The following is a 15,747-nucleotide window of genomic DNA, read 5'->3' on the forward strand; positions in this document are numbered from 1 at the left end:
ATGAAAGACAATTGAAAATGCCTTATTCATGTGACATTAAACACCTGTAACCTTGCCCACATCTCATTCCCTTATACAGCTAAAGAAACAGTCACTTAGTCATACAAACATAAATGACAACATCAGAAAGGTGGGAAGGCCAAATCTAGCTATCCTGAACTCAGATTCTCTTGATAAAGGGAAATGTAGGAACAGTCCTCCCAGCAAAGGGTCAAGAGGACATCATATCCACTGGGTCGAAACAGATATTCAGGAATTCTGTTTCCCCAAAGTCTTCCACACACAAGCAGCTTCGGTTAAATAAATGAGAAAAAGAAATCGAGAGAAAAAAAAAAAAATAAAGTGAGTTTAGCTCAAACCTCTCTCCTGAGAGCTGTGTGATTTAAAGACCTAAAGGCTAAAGGTTGAAGAAAGAAGAGTGAACTCACGGCGTCGATCTGGGGACACACTCTGGTTTGACACACGTGAATGGTAAAAATGGCATGTGAACGAGAGCTCTGTACATTCATCTGGGTGCTAGCAGTGGTGCGGGATAATGCACCCAATTTCAAACACTGCATCATCTGCAAAGAGGAGGAAAGGCTTGACTTGACAATGGTTAAACAGACAGCACCCAACCTGCGGTCTGAGCCGCTTGCTGAAACCCACTGCAGTAAAGGCTATAAAGGAAGATTTCACATCCTATCGCATTTGTTATGGGCACATTGGAGCTGACCTTCTCAGTATAATAGTGCATTCTTTTAAGGAGGAGAAAACACTAAGTTCCATTGTCTATCACGTGCTGACATTTGTAGCTTCCATTCCAAACTGTTACAGTAGAATGCTTTGGTACAAATACCACAATAATCTGAATTAGTTAGGATATTTTATATCTTGTTTAGTTTTTTTTTTTTTTTACTTTTTTTTTTAGATTTTTTTTTCTTAAACGTTTCCCTATAGAAGCCAAAATACAATCCTAAATGTCACAAACAAGACAAATGGACTGTTGTCTCATAGTTCAGCACGAACTATTTAACCTTCTTTACTTGGGAAGAATACTACACATACACTGCACTGGGTTCTTTTGAGGGCATGGTAAATGTTATGCTAAAGAATTAGCATGAGCATCACATTAAATTTGTTTTTGCATTGAATTACTTCAGTGTGTGCGCATGTGCTATGGTGCATGTGTAAGATCAGAAAACAATATTGGGAGTTGGTTTTCCTTCCACCACTTGAGTTCTGAGGATGGCAGGCTCAGCACCAGGTACTTTTACTTATACAACCACCTTGCTAGGCACTCTCATGCTTCTGTAATGATGTCCTTTTGGAAGAAAAAAAAACACAAAGAAAATAGACAAGATTTTTAATTTTGTTTTACATATGTGTTGATCTGAAGTGTACCATCAGTAAGAACGGTTTTCAAGGCCACCACCTATGCTCTATTTTAACAACACCATCACCTCTGGTTCTGTATTCACAGTTCGTGTTGTGACTCCAACAGTGTAAATTCCTCCAGTTGAATCTTCATGAATTCTTATATTTGATTTTTTATTTTTTGCATCGATATCCCGAGTGGTATCAAACAAGTCAAGGACTTCTTCATTATAGAGCTGTGAAAAAGACACATGGAAAGGTGAATTTTGTAGAACTAGTACTGTGAGTCGCTAGCATGCTTCACATAGTAGCTTCTATATTACACGCTCGACAGTCCTCAAGATGACACCTGTTTCCTCAAAATAAAGCACAGCTATGAATTACTATACTATAAATTGTGATTAAGTGAATGTCAGAATTTAACTATAAAAATGAGAAGAATAAATGACTTAATCATAACAAACAGGCTAGGCACAAGCTAAGATGACCTACGACTACTTTGCAAGGTAGAAGCAAAGAGAAATAAGCAAGCCTAGACCAGTATGTAACAGATACAGGCAAAGTCAAAGGTCAGGGCGCAGATACTTTCTATTTGGGGGGAGGAGGTCAGAGGGCAGGGTCTCACTGGGTAGCCTTGGCTTGTCTAGGACTTTCTATGTGGATCAGGCTGTCCTTGGGGGTTGAGGTGTCTTACTGGGTATCCCTGGCTGGCCTAGGACTCACTAAGTAGACCAGGCTGTTGTTGCACTCACAAAGGTCCTGCTTCAGCATTTCGGGTGCTGGGATGAAAGAAATATGACACCACACTCACCCAAAGGTCAGAGATTTTAAGAATTCAAAATCTTCTACAATGTCAGATTAAAATTGCATTTCTTTTGCCTTACAATTCTCCCTTTCAGTGTCTTTTCATTAACTTTGCTTTCTTTTCCATTATTGTACAAACAATAGGTTTTATTGTGACATTTCATATGTATACAATGCACTTCAGGCATATATTCCCCGGCTTTTGCCTTCTTTAGCACCGTCCCTTCTTCCTCACTTCTAGTTCAATGTCCTCCCTTCCTTTCCATCTATTTAACAAATATAAAAGAAATGCTCATATTTATCTTTGTGAGTCTGGCTCATTTCACTTGACGGGATGATTTCCAGTTCCATTCGTTTTCTTGAAAATTACATTTCATTCTTATAGCTGAATAATACTCCACTGTGCATACGAGTGTGCATGTCTGTGTATCACATTTTCTTCATGCATGTAACTATCAATGGGCATCTAGCCTGATTCCATGACTTGGTAATTGTAAGTATGCTGGTTGATTCCAGCTGGCAAGCAGGATGCTAAGTCTATCCTTAGTTGTTTACTTCTATTTTACTGTTTACTATATGTATCTATCTATGTGTATGTGTGGGAACATGAACGCCATGGTACACATGTGGAAAGTTGGCTCCTTCCCTCCAAGGATAGAAGTTGGGTCATTAGGCTTGGCAGCAACCATCCTTACACACTGAAACATCTATCCTCCCTATCTTTAGTTTTAAATGGTCTGTCCTAGCGTATGTAAAAACACAATTCAGAATTATAATGCTGTATATATAATGTCCTCCTAACTAGGGTATTACTCAAAAGCCTGCATTTTTTCTACTGACATAACTCCCTACAAGACTAGGCTATCGTTTAAGGCATCCTAACCTGATAACCTTTGAACACTTCAGACACACCATCAGCCTCTGAAGCAGTCTCTCAACTTGTCCTCTCCCTTTTGATAATATTTCTAAATTCCCAGAACTTTATAAGCCCATCCAAATTACCCATAAGGGTTTTGTTGTTTTGTTTTTGTTTTACGGTCACTATGGCACTTGATAAGAAAGGGTTCTGAAATTAACAATACTAATTGTACTTTTAATCTACAGATACTGTAAAGCATTTATAATATAAATGTCAATATTATTACATCCAAGAGTAAGGTATTTTTATTTTAATTTACTCAAACAACATTGGCTGGGTAGTATATGAAAAACAGTCTACTAAAGGCCGACAGTATAAAACTATAAGGATCTTGCTGTTACAGACAAAATTTAAAGAAAATTGACAATGAGTCTGCTACCTCTAAAAATTGGGCGTTCACTTTAAATTCAGGAGGAGGAACCCCATTTTTAATCGCTGTGTTTTTTTTTTCTTCGATACTCTTGAAAAGGTGTTTAACAGCACGAGAAATAATTCCCTGCTCTTCCTCCATGATGTTGACATCAAAGCCTGTTCCCATTGTGTATGTCTTCCCAGCTCCAGTCTGAACAAAACAACAAGAGGGGAAAAAATGACTGTTCATATTAACAAGGCTATAAGACATAAAAATGTAAATGCAACTGAATTACAATTCCCTTGCAAATAATAAGGTATTTACTTGTCCATAGGCAAAAACTGTAGCATTGTATCCTTCAAAACAGCCTTCTATTAGTTTTTCAATGCACTGAGTGTAGATCTGTTCCTGCTGGGAATCGATGTCAAACACATAATCAAAGGTAAATGCCTTATCTTTCCCTAGGAAGACCTGAGGCTCTCCTGGTGTGACTGATGTACAAATATGACATCCTTCAATCTTTTCTTTGGCAAGCTGTGGTCTTATTCTGTGAAGAACAATCAGAAAAGAAATAATGGGAAAAATCAATTCTCAAAAGAATCAGGACTTAAATTCTTAGCCAACACTTTAAAATAAATAGACCTACACTGAATTGGTTCAGTATATAAAATGGCTTACTTAACAACCCCAATGGGTTACTTAACAACCCCCAAAATAATGCACAAGAGTATAAAGTTCCTCTTAAAATGAAATCCTTATTGGTAGATGCTTTTCATTAACTGTAAGAAATAGTCAAATAAAACACAACTACTCAGTTGTTATTTTCCTCTTTATTCCCAATGATCACCATAAAAATGAAATATTACAGAAATAATATTTGACCCTTATGCTCTGATGCCCTTGAATTACCCTTTCCAACACATTTTTTAATGTTTCTTATATTATCTTATATTAAGAAGTTTAACATTAACATTCCTAAATTATGTTGAGAAACCAGCACATATTGGGAATACATCATCTACACTTGTACTTGTACTCAGGAGACAGACACATGAGGATTATGAATTCAAACGTGTCCCTCATCATTATTGACAACCAAGTCAGGCTGAATAATAAACAAGAAAATCAGAAGGGTGTTTGTGAAAATATGTAAAACATAACCAGGAACAACAAACCACCAAACTTTCAGAGAAACTCTTATTTTAAAAGTATGATCACACACTGCCTGATATTAAAAACAAACAAACCATGGACCACTTAGATGATGGGGGTAATATTATATACATTACAGCAGAAAAATACCTATTACTAAGTAAAAGCACAAAATGAACAAAAGCCACAGAAGGAATATAAGAACATCAAAATAAACTACGCTAATTGGATATGCCACACCTATAGCAAACTTTGGCATGCGCCTCAAATATTTCAAAAGAGAACCCACAATATTGTGATCTCCACAATCAGTTCCCACTCTCTGCTTCAGGCCGCAGCTTAAGGATGTGAGTTCTTAGACACCTGCTTTAGCTGCCATGTAACTTTCATGATGATTCTGTATCTCTCTGGAACCAAGGGTGAAATAAAATCTTTTAGGTGGCATAGATATTATAACAGAAACAGGAGGAAAATAATACAAATCCATAAGTTTTAGACCTTAATTAGATATTTCATGCACTTGAAGAGAAGCATAAATCTAAAAGTGATACACTATCATTTAAAATCACTGTGCAAGTGTTACAGCCATGGAGGAAAAGGTGGTTTCCCAATTGTCATAAGTCAGTCTATACCTACACCTGTGAAAGGAAGTGTCCTGAATACCTGCAGTTCTGAAGAGAACGGTACCCTCACTGTTTGGAAGTCAAGAATATTTAGAGAAAATGTGTCCTGGACACCTAGGACTCTGAAGAAAACTCTACCCTGGGTGTCAGAAGACATGCTATACCTACAGCTGTGAAAGGAAAATGTATTCTGACAGTCAAGATGTCAGACTATGCATGAAGTTATGTTCCAGTGGGGGATGGTCTCTTAGCAGGATGTAGCACTCCAGGTACTCTCAGAGAGAGAACCATTAAAATGAGATTTGCTCCACTCTGCTAATAGAGTTTACCAGCATAAGTGTCCATTGCTTCTCTTGTCTTCTCCACTAGGAAGTTTCCAAGCAACGATAACCATTTCTTCTTAGATCCAGCCCAAATTGTCACTTTTCTGCTTCACTCAACTGTAGGGGAAACTGCTCCAGAAATGTAGCAGTCTGCTACATCACCAGTAAAAAGATTTTTCTTCTGCTCTACTCCCCTAAGGGAGATTCCCATCAGAGGTATACATTGCTTCTCTGCTGCTCTCCACTAGGGAGTTCTGTGTCCACTGTGGTAAAAGAAGGTCCTCACTGAAACTCATTGAACAGATTTATTTGGGAGGGAGGTATCCAGGAAAGTGGCTGCCCTACCAGTATGGAAAATGCCAGCTTTCATGTCTTTTAGAACTTACACAATGTTCTTCAATAGTATGATCTTCCCAAGTGTATCCTATATCATTGAGGTTCTTGTAGGTCTCTAGCATCTCATCTTTGTAGAGATTCTTCTGAGAAGTATCCATCAAAGTCCACTTTTCACAAGTGAAGTAAATATGCACATCATCATACTTCATGGCATTCATTTTGTGGGTTTCCCAGATCACTGAAGCTCCCAGATCAGCTCCCTGCTGCAGCAACCGCACCACAGCAAACAAAACTGCTGTCTCCTCTTCACCCCTTTCCAACTCTTCACCCGAGGTTTCTGAACATATTTCACCACAATTTACGGATTCTTAGCATGTTTAAGTATATTTCCACCATACACACACACACACACACACACAGAGAGAGAGAGAGAGAGAGAGAGAGAGAGAGAGAGAGAGGGAGAGAGGGAGAGAGAAAAAGAGAGAGAGAGAAAGAGAGAGAGAGAAAGATGCATATACATAAAAAAATCAATCTTTTTTTAAAGAAAAGTCAAAGAGATGGTGTAACAAAAAGTTCCTTACAAGAAGCTATGATTATAAACCATACAGGCCATGGACCTAACTTTATTTATGCATGTATTTGTATAGATATTTATGGATCATAAAACAAAATGAAGGATCAAGAGGTAGAAGAAGAGATCTTAAGAGATATAATAAGCAGAAAGCGAGACTAACTGGGTGAAGAAAAGAAACAGCTTAAGGAGGAAGTGGGGAAAGGTCAGTGGGGGAGAGGAACAAATGAGAATTAAAAAGTCTAATAATACATAGTACAAAGATGAAGATGCCATGACAAACCCTGTTATGCTAACCTAAAAAAAAAATAAATTAAAAAAAGAACACATGTGTACAAACAGCCCATGGAATAGCACCTTCAGCTTTCTTTCTTGTTCCATGTGTTTAATAAGCAGTGTTTCTCAAAGTTAATATTCTCTTGTTTCCAAACACCTCTCATCCTACTCTACTCTACTCAATTATACAAAGGAGACCATATCAAACTCCAGCTGCCTTTGGAAGAATAGCTCTTGACTGTTGTCAAGACAGAAATAAAGCAGTCTGAAGAAACTCAAGGGAATATCAGTTCCACCCTTTTCTCTATTCCATCCATCTAATCCATCTCAGGAGCTACTAATTATTCCCGAAATAGCTCCTCGGTCCACCCTGCTCCTTCTCATTGGTCACACCACCCTAATTAAGGCCCTCAATATCTCTTACTGAGACTATTACACAAGCTCCTCCTCTCATAGCCTCTGCCTGGTCTTGCCCCCAGAAGTCTGTTCTGCACAATGCATATTGGTACTTGTAAGACAAGCAGCTGATGGGGTCGTCAACCTCCACCACTGTAATTCTCTCTTCTGCCTTGTCATGCCAGTCCTTGCATTCAAAGGGGATTTTCACTGGACTCTTCATGTTTCTGTGCCTCTGCTCTCTACCAGCTGTAAGACTGCCAGACTATGCTGAGAACATAACAATTTCCTCGTAATAGAACAAATGCCCAACCTTATAGATGAAACACGGCATTTCGCTCTTCTTTGAAATCGGGTACTAGATTTTCAGTCAATTACCATATCCATAGGCTGATTTACTGGATTGTTTACTTTCAATTTTGTTTCAACATAACAAAGAAAAATTGGGTGTCATTTGAATTGCAGATCTGCCAGCCAATTTTAGAACGCCATTGTGACTCTGTCTTTACACTGACCTCCTAACCTACACTCATCTGATTACTACCCTTGCTAATAGAAGGGAGGATCTGTTTGAAACAGATGCTGCCCAGTTCTATTGATTTGCATGGTTTTAGTTGTCAACAAGACATGCTGAACCCTCTTTCTACCAGACACAAGCAAAGGCAATTTCTGGAATGCTCTCCCACGACACAGAGAAGTAGGAACTATCATCAAAGGTTTCCTGTGTAATTCTCTTTCAATCCTTCTTCAAAATTAGTCTTTTAAGCTGGCTAAATCCCTAAGCACATCCAGCGAAAATTTTTCGCTTTACATTCAAGGCCAAACCAATTCATTGCCCTTAATGAGAAAAGCTTAACATTTATGTAGCTACAAACTACAATACTATCTGAGATTATACAAGAAAAAAAAAAAAATCCAATGCCAGTCCTTACAAAAGAAAATAAAAGAGAATCTGAGATTTTCCTTTGCATAGTTTCAAATCTTTTAATACTTTTATGTAAAATATCATACCATTAAATATACTCATCTAACCCCACAACTATGAACTCTACAATTTCTAATATAAACATTTTGATTAAAATATTTTAAAAAATCCTTGCAAGTTTTTTAAGTGTATAATCATATAACTCATATTTTAAGTGGCTTCTTAAAGAAAAATTTGTGTAAAACAAATGGCATAACTATTTAGGATAAAATATTCTAATATTGTACATTAAAATTATATTGTAAAACTGTATATAACATATAAATAATTATAGATTGCTTATCTATAATTATATCTATACATCTAAACTATTATAAATATATAATTACACATATAATTATACTGCATATATAATTATAAAGTACTAAAAGCTATAATTTGTTGTAACTAGGTTGAAGAGAATACAACACAATGTTTTGGATTTTACAGTGAAGAAACATGAACAAATGTAGTCCTCATCTCACATCAGAACTTTCCCTTTAGCACGTAGCAGCATCTGCTACTCTTACAAGAAACTGAATACAGGTCATCTTATCTCACCACTCCTGAAAAACTGTTTCTAGCCAAAATGTGGTGATATTCGCCTTTAATTCCAGCACTTAGGAAGCAGAGGCTTGTGGATCTTTGTGAATTCCAGGCTAGCCAGGACATAGCATGTTCCTGGCAACCCAGGGATGCATTGCAAGAGCCTGATTCAAAAATAAATAAATAGAAAGAGAAAGAAAGAAACAAAGAAAGAAAGAATGAAAGGAAGAAGAAAGGAAGGAAGGAAGGAAGGAAGGAAGGAAGGAAGGAAGGAAGGAAGGAAGGGAGAGAGAAAGAAGGAAGAAAAATTGATCTATAATCTCATATTTTTCAAACCTCTATTACAACTAGTAATTGTGACATCCTTGTTTTCTAAATTCCAATTACAAAACCAATTGTGCAAACTACCTCAAAAGATTGGTCTTTGCCAGAAAAAAACGTCATCATTCAGCCTGGGATCTAATTTCCTAATCTGGATTTTTTTTCTGCTTCTCAAAGCTCAAATCAAGTCAATTTGAGCTACTTTAAACCTTCTGTCATTACTAGGTCTCAACTTATGTCCTTCCCACATAACATATGTGATTTTCCATCTACCTGGAATGTTGATCCCCTTATTTATCCACAAACTGTGTAATCTTTTAGTCTCACAGACTTTGAAGTCTTTCCCTTTCCTCAAACTGAATTATTTACCCCACCCAGAAACACATTCATGATTTTAGTATAGTAGATATCCAATTAAATTATTGTTTCTTTACTAGTGAGTCTTGGCAGATAAGGAATATATCTTATAAATACATAAAATGGTGAAAGATTTATACAATCTGAAGAGAAACCAGACAGGAAGACCAATGGAATTGAATTGAAAACCCTGATATTAACACACACACCTACAAACACCTGATTTTTGACAAAGAAGCTAAAATTATACAAGGAAAAAAGAAAGCAACTTCAACAAATTGTGCTGGCATAACTGGATGCTGGCATGTAGAAGACTGCAGAAAGATCCAAATCTATCGACATGCACAAAACTTAAGTCCAAATAGATCAAAGAATTCAACATAAATCCAGCCACACTGAACCTATTAGAAGGGAAAGTGGGAAGTATCCTTGTAAAGTTATAAATGAAACTACAAATGCTCTTGGGAGAGACGGGAGTATCCTATTATACTGCCTCATAATACTATCTTATTACACTATTTCCTTATAAGAAAAACTGATATGATTCTGTAAGAAAAACAGATCAAAAGGCAAAGAATACATGTAGCTTCTGCAACCTTGCCAACTGTTTTAGGATTTTGATATCCAGGAAAGGAATCTGTTTTCTTTAAAGTCACTATCCTTGAGACAGATTGTTAAAATAGTAAGGGAAACCAATACTTGATCTTCAGCTTCATAAGAACAGGTAGCGAGTGCCTAAAATGTAAGAAGCATAGTTTCAACCTCTATTGTTCAAACTAGGTCACTTTTGAAGGAAAGGGGACACTACTAGTAATCCTTCCAAGGTAACAGTCATGAATTAGGACTGTCCCAGCTACACTGTGAGATATACTCAGTCACTCCTGGGGCACTAATACCAGGTAATTCAACACAATGTAAAGATGCATATCTCAGTCAAAAAAGAAGGGGAAGCTTATTAATAATCAGTACACCAGAGACAGTTTGAAGCCATGGAGGGAGTGTCGAGTGTAGCCATTGACAACAGATAAGAATAATACCTGTTCTCAAGCCTGGCCCCATGAAGGACTTGCCAGAGCGGTTCAATGTGTTTGTTTTCATTATACATTAATGCAGATTCCCAGGTCCCACCCAAATAGGTTAAATCATAATTTCCTGAGGTGGAACCAGATTCTATATTGTTAATTAGCTCTCCACATGACTCCAACACACTGCCAGTCCAGCACCAAACTTCTGAAGCATTGAGGAGCAGTGATGTTTGGAACTACTTCCCCACCAGTTAGGGTATTCTGCCACACCCAAAAGCCAATGCCTCTTCTTCTACCACATTTCTCCTATTAAATACAATCTTAGTGGGTATGAAGAGGTGGCTCAGCAGTTAAGGGTACCTACTACTCTTAAAGAGGACCTGGGTTCAGTTCTAATTACCCACATGGCAGCTAACAACCAAACAGTTAACTCCAGTTCTAAGAGATCTGACATTCTCTACTGACCTCTGTGAGTCCTGCACCCACAGGGTGCACAAACTTACAGGACATCGCCAAGTGGTGGTGGCGATTGCCTTTAATCCCACCACTGGGGAGGCAGATGCAGGAGAATCTCTGTGAATTCAAGGCCAGCCTGGTGTACAGAGTGAGTTCCAGGACAGGCTCCAAAGCTACAGAGAAACCCTGTCTCAAAAAAAAAAAGAAGAAGAAGAAGAAGAAGAAGAAGAAGAAGAAGAAGAAGAAGAAGAAGAAGAAGAAGAAGAAGAAGAAGAAGAAGAAGAAGAAGAAGAAGAAAGCAAGACATAGGTATGCACAAAATAAAAATAAAAAGTCCTTGAAAAAAAATAAGACCTTAGTACTGTGGTCCAATATGTCTCAGGCAACAAAGCAGAAGGATCACACACACACACACACACACACACACACACACACACACACACACACACACACACACACAAACACACACTTCATATTGATATGATTCTAAAAAACGATCAGGGATAACTTGATTAGTATTAAAACCATAAACTGTATTTAAGCACTCTTAAATTTCCACATTACTGTGTACTTAATTATCTTAAAGATATGTTCTTAAGAAATTTCTAAGAAGTATAGTACACTCTAGACACAATTTTTAAATTAGTTTTGTACTGCATTGGATTCACTATGAAAAAACCCTGGTATCTTGAGCTACCATCTTTGCTAATGAGGCGGGCCTGACATGAAGAATATCAGTAAGACACAAGAAACGAGTCCATTTGTTGTTAAATAATAACAATTTCCAAAAATCTTCTACACAAGGAGAATACCATACTTTTAAAGACATACACATAGACCAGACCATGCAGCTGCATGGGAAATGGAACAACTGTCAACAAAAATCATCTTGTCAACAGCTCAGATTCCATACACTTGCTTTGTTTTTCAAATTGCCTGCTATTTAGAAAGTCAGAAGAGAATCATTCATGGAACTTGACATTAATTCCTGAAGTCTGTGAAAGGAAAACTGCACACTGCAGACCCTGTGAGTCTGGCCTATTTAATGGGGCCCATTACCTTTAAAATGCCCATTGTAATCAGATTTAAAGTGAAAGGAAAATGAGCAGGTGGCTTTCCACTGCAGTCTTTGTAGCTCATGAATGTTCTAAGGAGACATTAGAGAACAAAGTGTCTTTGATAGATGCACTGGATCCTCTCAAATTAAGGTCTGAGGAAGCAGATGATGTCAACCATTAGCTCTGGCACTAAAGTCAGACCTGAGTCTCAGACATAGAGTAAAACCTCTGTTAGAGGTCTTCTTTTCCTTTTTGACACTAAGAGCTATCTAAAGCCATTAGCTTCCTCTTAGGAAAAGTGACTATAAGGATTCTTGCCTTATCAACAAAATAGTGGGTGAAACCAGATTTGAGGGCAACTAGAAGAATCAATCATTTCCAAAAGGGAAAAAATCCTTCCAGAATTAATTTCATTAAATAAATAATACATTAATCATTTTTTGCGTAATACTATGCTAGGTAATATAGGAAAAATAAAGCATAAAACAAAGTTCCTACCACCTGGAACTTTGTTATGCCATATAGGAAATAAGGCAAAGGCAAAAAAAACCGCAATTCAATGTGACGCATATCTACACAGATTGCCTGGAAGCTTATGAAAATACACATTATGATGCTGAGGACCTGGGTGGGACAGAAATCTCTATCTCTAATAATCTGCAGATAAAACTGATGTCATGCTGTTTCAAAACCTTAGATGGAAGATAACCAACCCATATCAGGAGAGGGGAGAAAAGAGCTTGTGTGAGGCAGAGTGAGGAAAGCAAGGCAAAGAGCACTGTGATGGAAGCGTTTTTTGAAGAAACAGAAACAGAAAATGAGTCAACCAAGAAAGGTGTACTTTTTTTTCACCTAAGAAAACTTCTGATTATAACTCCTAAATCTATTCTTTCTGTAAAGCTGTTGAGCCAGTGAGATGACTCTGTGGGTAAAAGCTAATATAGTTAAACACAATTTCAGTATGGCCATTAAAATCTAACAAGCCAACCACTAAGTTCATCTACAATCAATCAAACAAACAAACAAGTGGTTTACAGGATGAATTCAGACAAGGAAAGAAATAGAACTTGAAATTTGTAGATCCAACTCTAGGTTGTATTCTCCAGTCCACCAGCTTTGGCCAAGCAACCCCAGCACTGATAGTCACATCTGCTGATTCCTGAGGTTGATGGGGGAAGTACTTCAATGACTAGGTATTCTTCAAACTTTTCAAAGACCTACAGAAATATGGCATTTAAATGGTTTAGGATTTTTCTTGGCAGTGAGACATAACTGCTCCTGGCACACCAATTACGTCAAAAAGGAGGATGGGCATCGAGGAAACTCGTTATGGAGTTTGCTTTCAACATAGCAAGACTAGCCATTTGAGTAAGAAACTGCTCTTGCCTGGACTGTTTGTTACAGTATAAGCTGGACATACAGGACCCACAAGAAAGTGACTGCTGAACTTACAAAACAAGACAGTATTGAAGGGTTCCTGTTGAAATGGAGAAGTGTTCCAGCCACACTGTGGCCTATGGGCTAAAGATGGATGCCCCAATGTTACAAAAGAACTTTAGATGACTGTCCAGGTAGCGGATGTCTCTGTCAATTCTAGAGTTTATATATTATCCTTCTGTAGTCTTTGATAGAGTTGAAGACAGATAGTTATGGTTATAGTTCCCTTCAGTTATTATAAAAGATAAGTTATCTTTCTTTTTATTTATACAAAAAAGGGGAGATGATGGAGGAAGTACTTCTGTGTATGTTTATCTTATTGATTGTTAAATAAAGTTCTGTTTGGCCAATGAAACAGCAAGTTAGACAGGACTAGGAGTCAAAGAGGATTCTGCAAAATGTAGTAGAGAAGTGGTGATCCAGGCAGGAAGTAACATAGCAAGGAGACTCATATTTAAGTAAAGAAAACAGGAAGTGTGCCCCTTTTCCTCTTCGCCTCCTCCAGCGGCAGGATGTGAGCCACCAGCAAGAGAGGGTGCCATCAAAAGGCATTCTCTATAAAGATAAGTCTTATAAAATATATAGATTTATGATAATTAAGACTGAGCTAACAGATGAGAAATCCTAGTCATTGGCCAAGCAGCATTGTACCTAATACAAGTTTCTGTGTATTCATTTGGCCCTAACTCGGACAGGCAGCTGGCGTAAAGCGCACACGTGGCTGTGGGGCTCGGCGGCTTTTGGCAGAAAGATTTATCTTAACACCAGGTAGGATGTGGAACATGATTTTTTTGGGTCTCAAGCAACCAGGACTTACAACATTCATTTTTATAACTATGTAACAGATTACTATAAACTTTAGATGGAAGAAAACACAAGGATTTTTGAAAGATGGTTTGGTAAAAGTGTTTGACATGTAAGCAAACACTTACCTGTGTTTGATCCCCACAACTCAAATAAAGAAGCTAGGCACAGCAATGCATACCTAGAAACTCCAGCACAGGGAGGCAGAGGCAGGAGGGTCACTGGTGCTCATTGCCCAGCCAGGCTAGCTAAACTGGTGACTTCCAGATTCAGTGAAAGAACCTGTCCCCCAAAATAAGGCAGTAAGTGGTAACTCCGGCCTCAGCATGCATATGTTCACATGCATGCACACCTGCACACAAGTACACACACATACACACACACACACACACACACACACACACACACACACACACACACACTAACATAAACATACACACAAACAAAACACACACATCTGACCTTAGTTTCTGTAAGGCAAAGTTACAGCACTGTTAAAATTTTTGCTGAGTCTCACCAGGCTGGAATGCAGGCATTAGGCTCAGGGTGGTTCTCAGCTGAAGTTCAGCTCATTCAAGTTGTTGAAAAATTCTGTGGCTTATCGTGTGGAAGTGAGAGCCTTGTTTTCTTGCTGGCACATGGCCAGTTCTCTCTTCTCAAATGCCAGCCTAACATCCAGCCTGGTGGACTTCCCACAGTGGGGCACTTACTGCATGGGAAGCCCTTGCCCCAAGCCTTCATCTATAAATATAACAAGGAACAACATCTCATCACTTTTGCCTATTCTAGTAACTACCAGCAAGCCATACTGTCCAATTCAAGCCAAGGGAATTACACAGAGGAAGGAACAGAAGGTAAAGGTCACTGGATAATTGCATTGCCTCAGGCGCCATGCACCACAGTCAAAACTTTTCCTTTGGGATGCGGGCAGAGAGAAACTTTTGATTTGACTTGAAGAATGGAATCTACAGATGAGAAAGCAATGGCTGAACAAATAAGGAAGAGGACAGACAGGTAGCCTTTGGAACTGCTGCCACTAACAGCCATAGTTGATCTTTTAGTTCCTCATTGAGTGCTAATGAGCACTGATCAAATATACAGTGTGAGTTTTCTATAAGATCATCCAATCTTCACAACCATTCCCTTCAGTGTGAGCGCTGCATCTATATGAAAGAGAAAATTTTCTGCCTGTTCTCCAGGAAGGTCAACTTTACATTGGATAAAATTAATAAAAACTTTAAACATTACTAAGATAACAAAGCTAGAACATATATACCAAAACAGAGAATACAAAATGTACACTCATTTTTTATTTTTAGGTAAGACTTGAAGACCCAGAAATTTCCAGGTGAGCTATTCATTACACATTTTATGCCATTATAATTAGAGGGATCTTGATGTAAAAGCTGAGACTCAATACTATTTTGGGACTACTCTGTACTTTATCCTTCATTAAGTATTAATGAGAGGAAAAACTCACAGGTAAAGTGATAAATTTTTAAACACATGGTTTCAAATACAATGCACATGTGCTTGTTCACCATAGTCTCTAGAAGGTAAATTGCAAATGAAATTGTTATAAAGATCACTAAGTTTTTATATCACACAGGCAGATGCTAAAACCTAAACTATCGTAGTTTACAACTATCTTACCTGACCATTAATCTTCAA

At 37.9% G+C, this 15,747-nt stretch overlaps 2 protein-coding genes across 9 annotated transcripts in view; both read right to left on the bottom strand.

The window, feature by feature from the left end:
- Positions 1 to 15,747, bottom strand: part of Kif21a (kinesin family member 21A) — a 120,483-nt gene that overhangs the window by 56,011 nt on the left and 48,725 nt on the right. For all 8 annotated transcript variants that reach the window (XM_027396319.2, XM_035440832.1, XM_027396315.2 and 5 more), the window contains exons 2-5: positions 3,756 to 3,978; positions 3,459 to 3,641; positions 1,443 to 1,592; positions 429 to 563 (exon numbers count right to left, since the gene is read on the bottom strand). In XM_027396319.2, the coding sequence (XP_027252120.1) occupies positions 429 to 563; positions 1,443 to 1,592; positions 3,459 to 3,641; positions 3,756 to 3,978 (691 nt within the window). The remainder of the gene's footprint in view (positions 1 to 428; positions 564 to 1,442; positions 1,593 to 3,458; positions 3,642 to 3,755; positions 3,979 to 15,747) is intronic.
- On the bottom strand, positions 3,992 to 6,277 carry LOC107977509 (zinc finger protein 431-like). Its single transcript, XM_027396328.2, has one exon. The coding sequence runs from the start codon at positions 6,081 to 6,083 to the stop codon at positions 5,871 to 5,873; it is 213 nt and encodes a 70-aa protein (XP_027252129.1). The 5' UTR covers positions 6,084 to 6,277; the 3' UTR covers positions 3,992 to 5,870.

This window comes from Cricetulus griseus, chromosome 2 (genome assembly GCF_003668045.3).
Source record: "Cricetulus griseus strain 17A/GY chromosome 2, alternate assembly CriGri-PICRH-1.0, whole genome shotgun sequence".
NCBI lineage: Eukaryota > Metazoa > Chordata > Mammalia > Rodentia > Cricetidae > Cricetulus > Cricetulus griseus.

Bases quoted from the DNA above. Each gene is read 5' to 3' on its own strand.
- LOC107977509 (XM_027396328.2), bottom strand. From the start codon at position 6,083: ATGAATGCCATGAAGTATGATGATGTGCATATTTACTTCACTTGTGAA.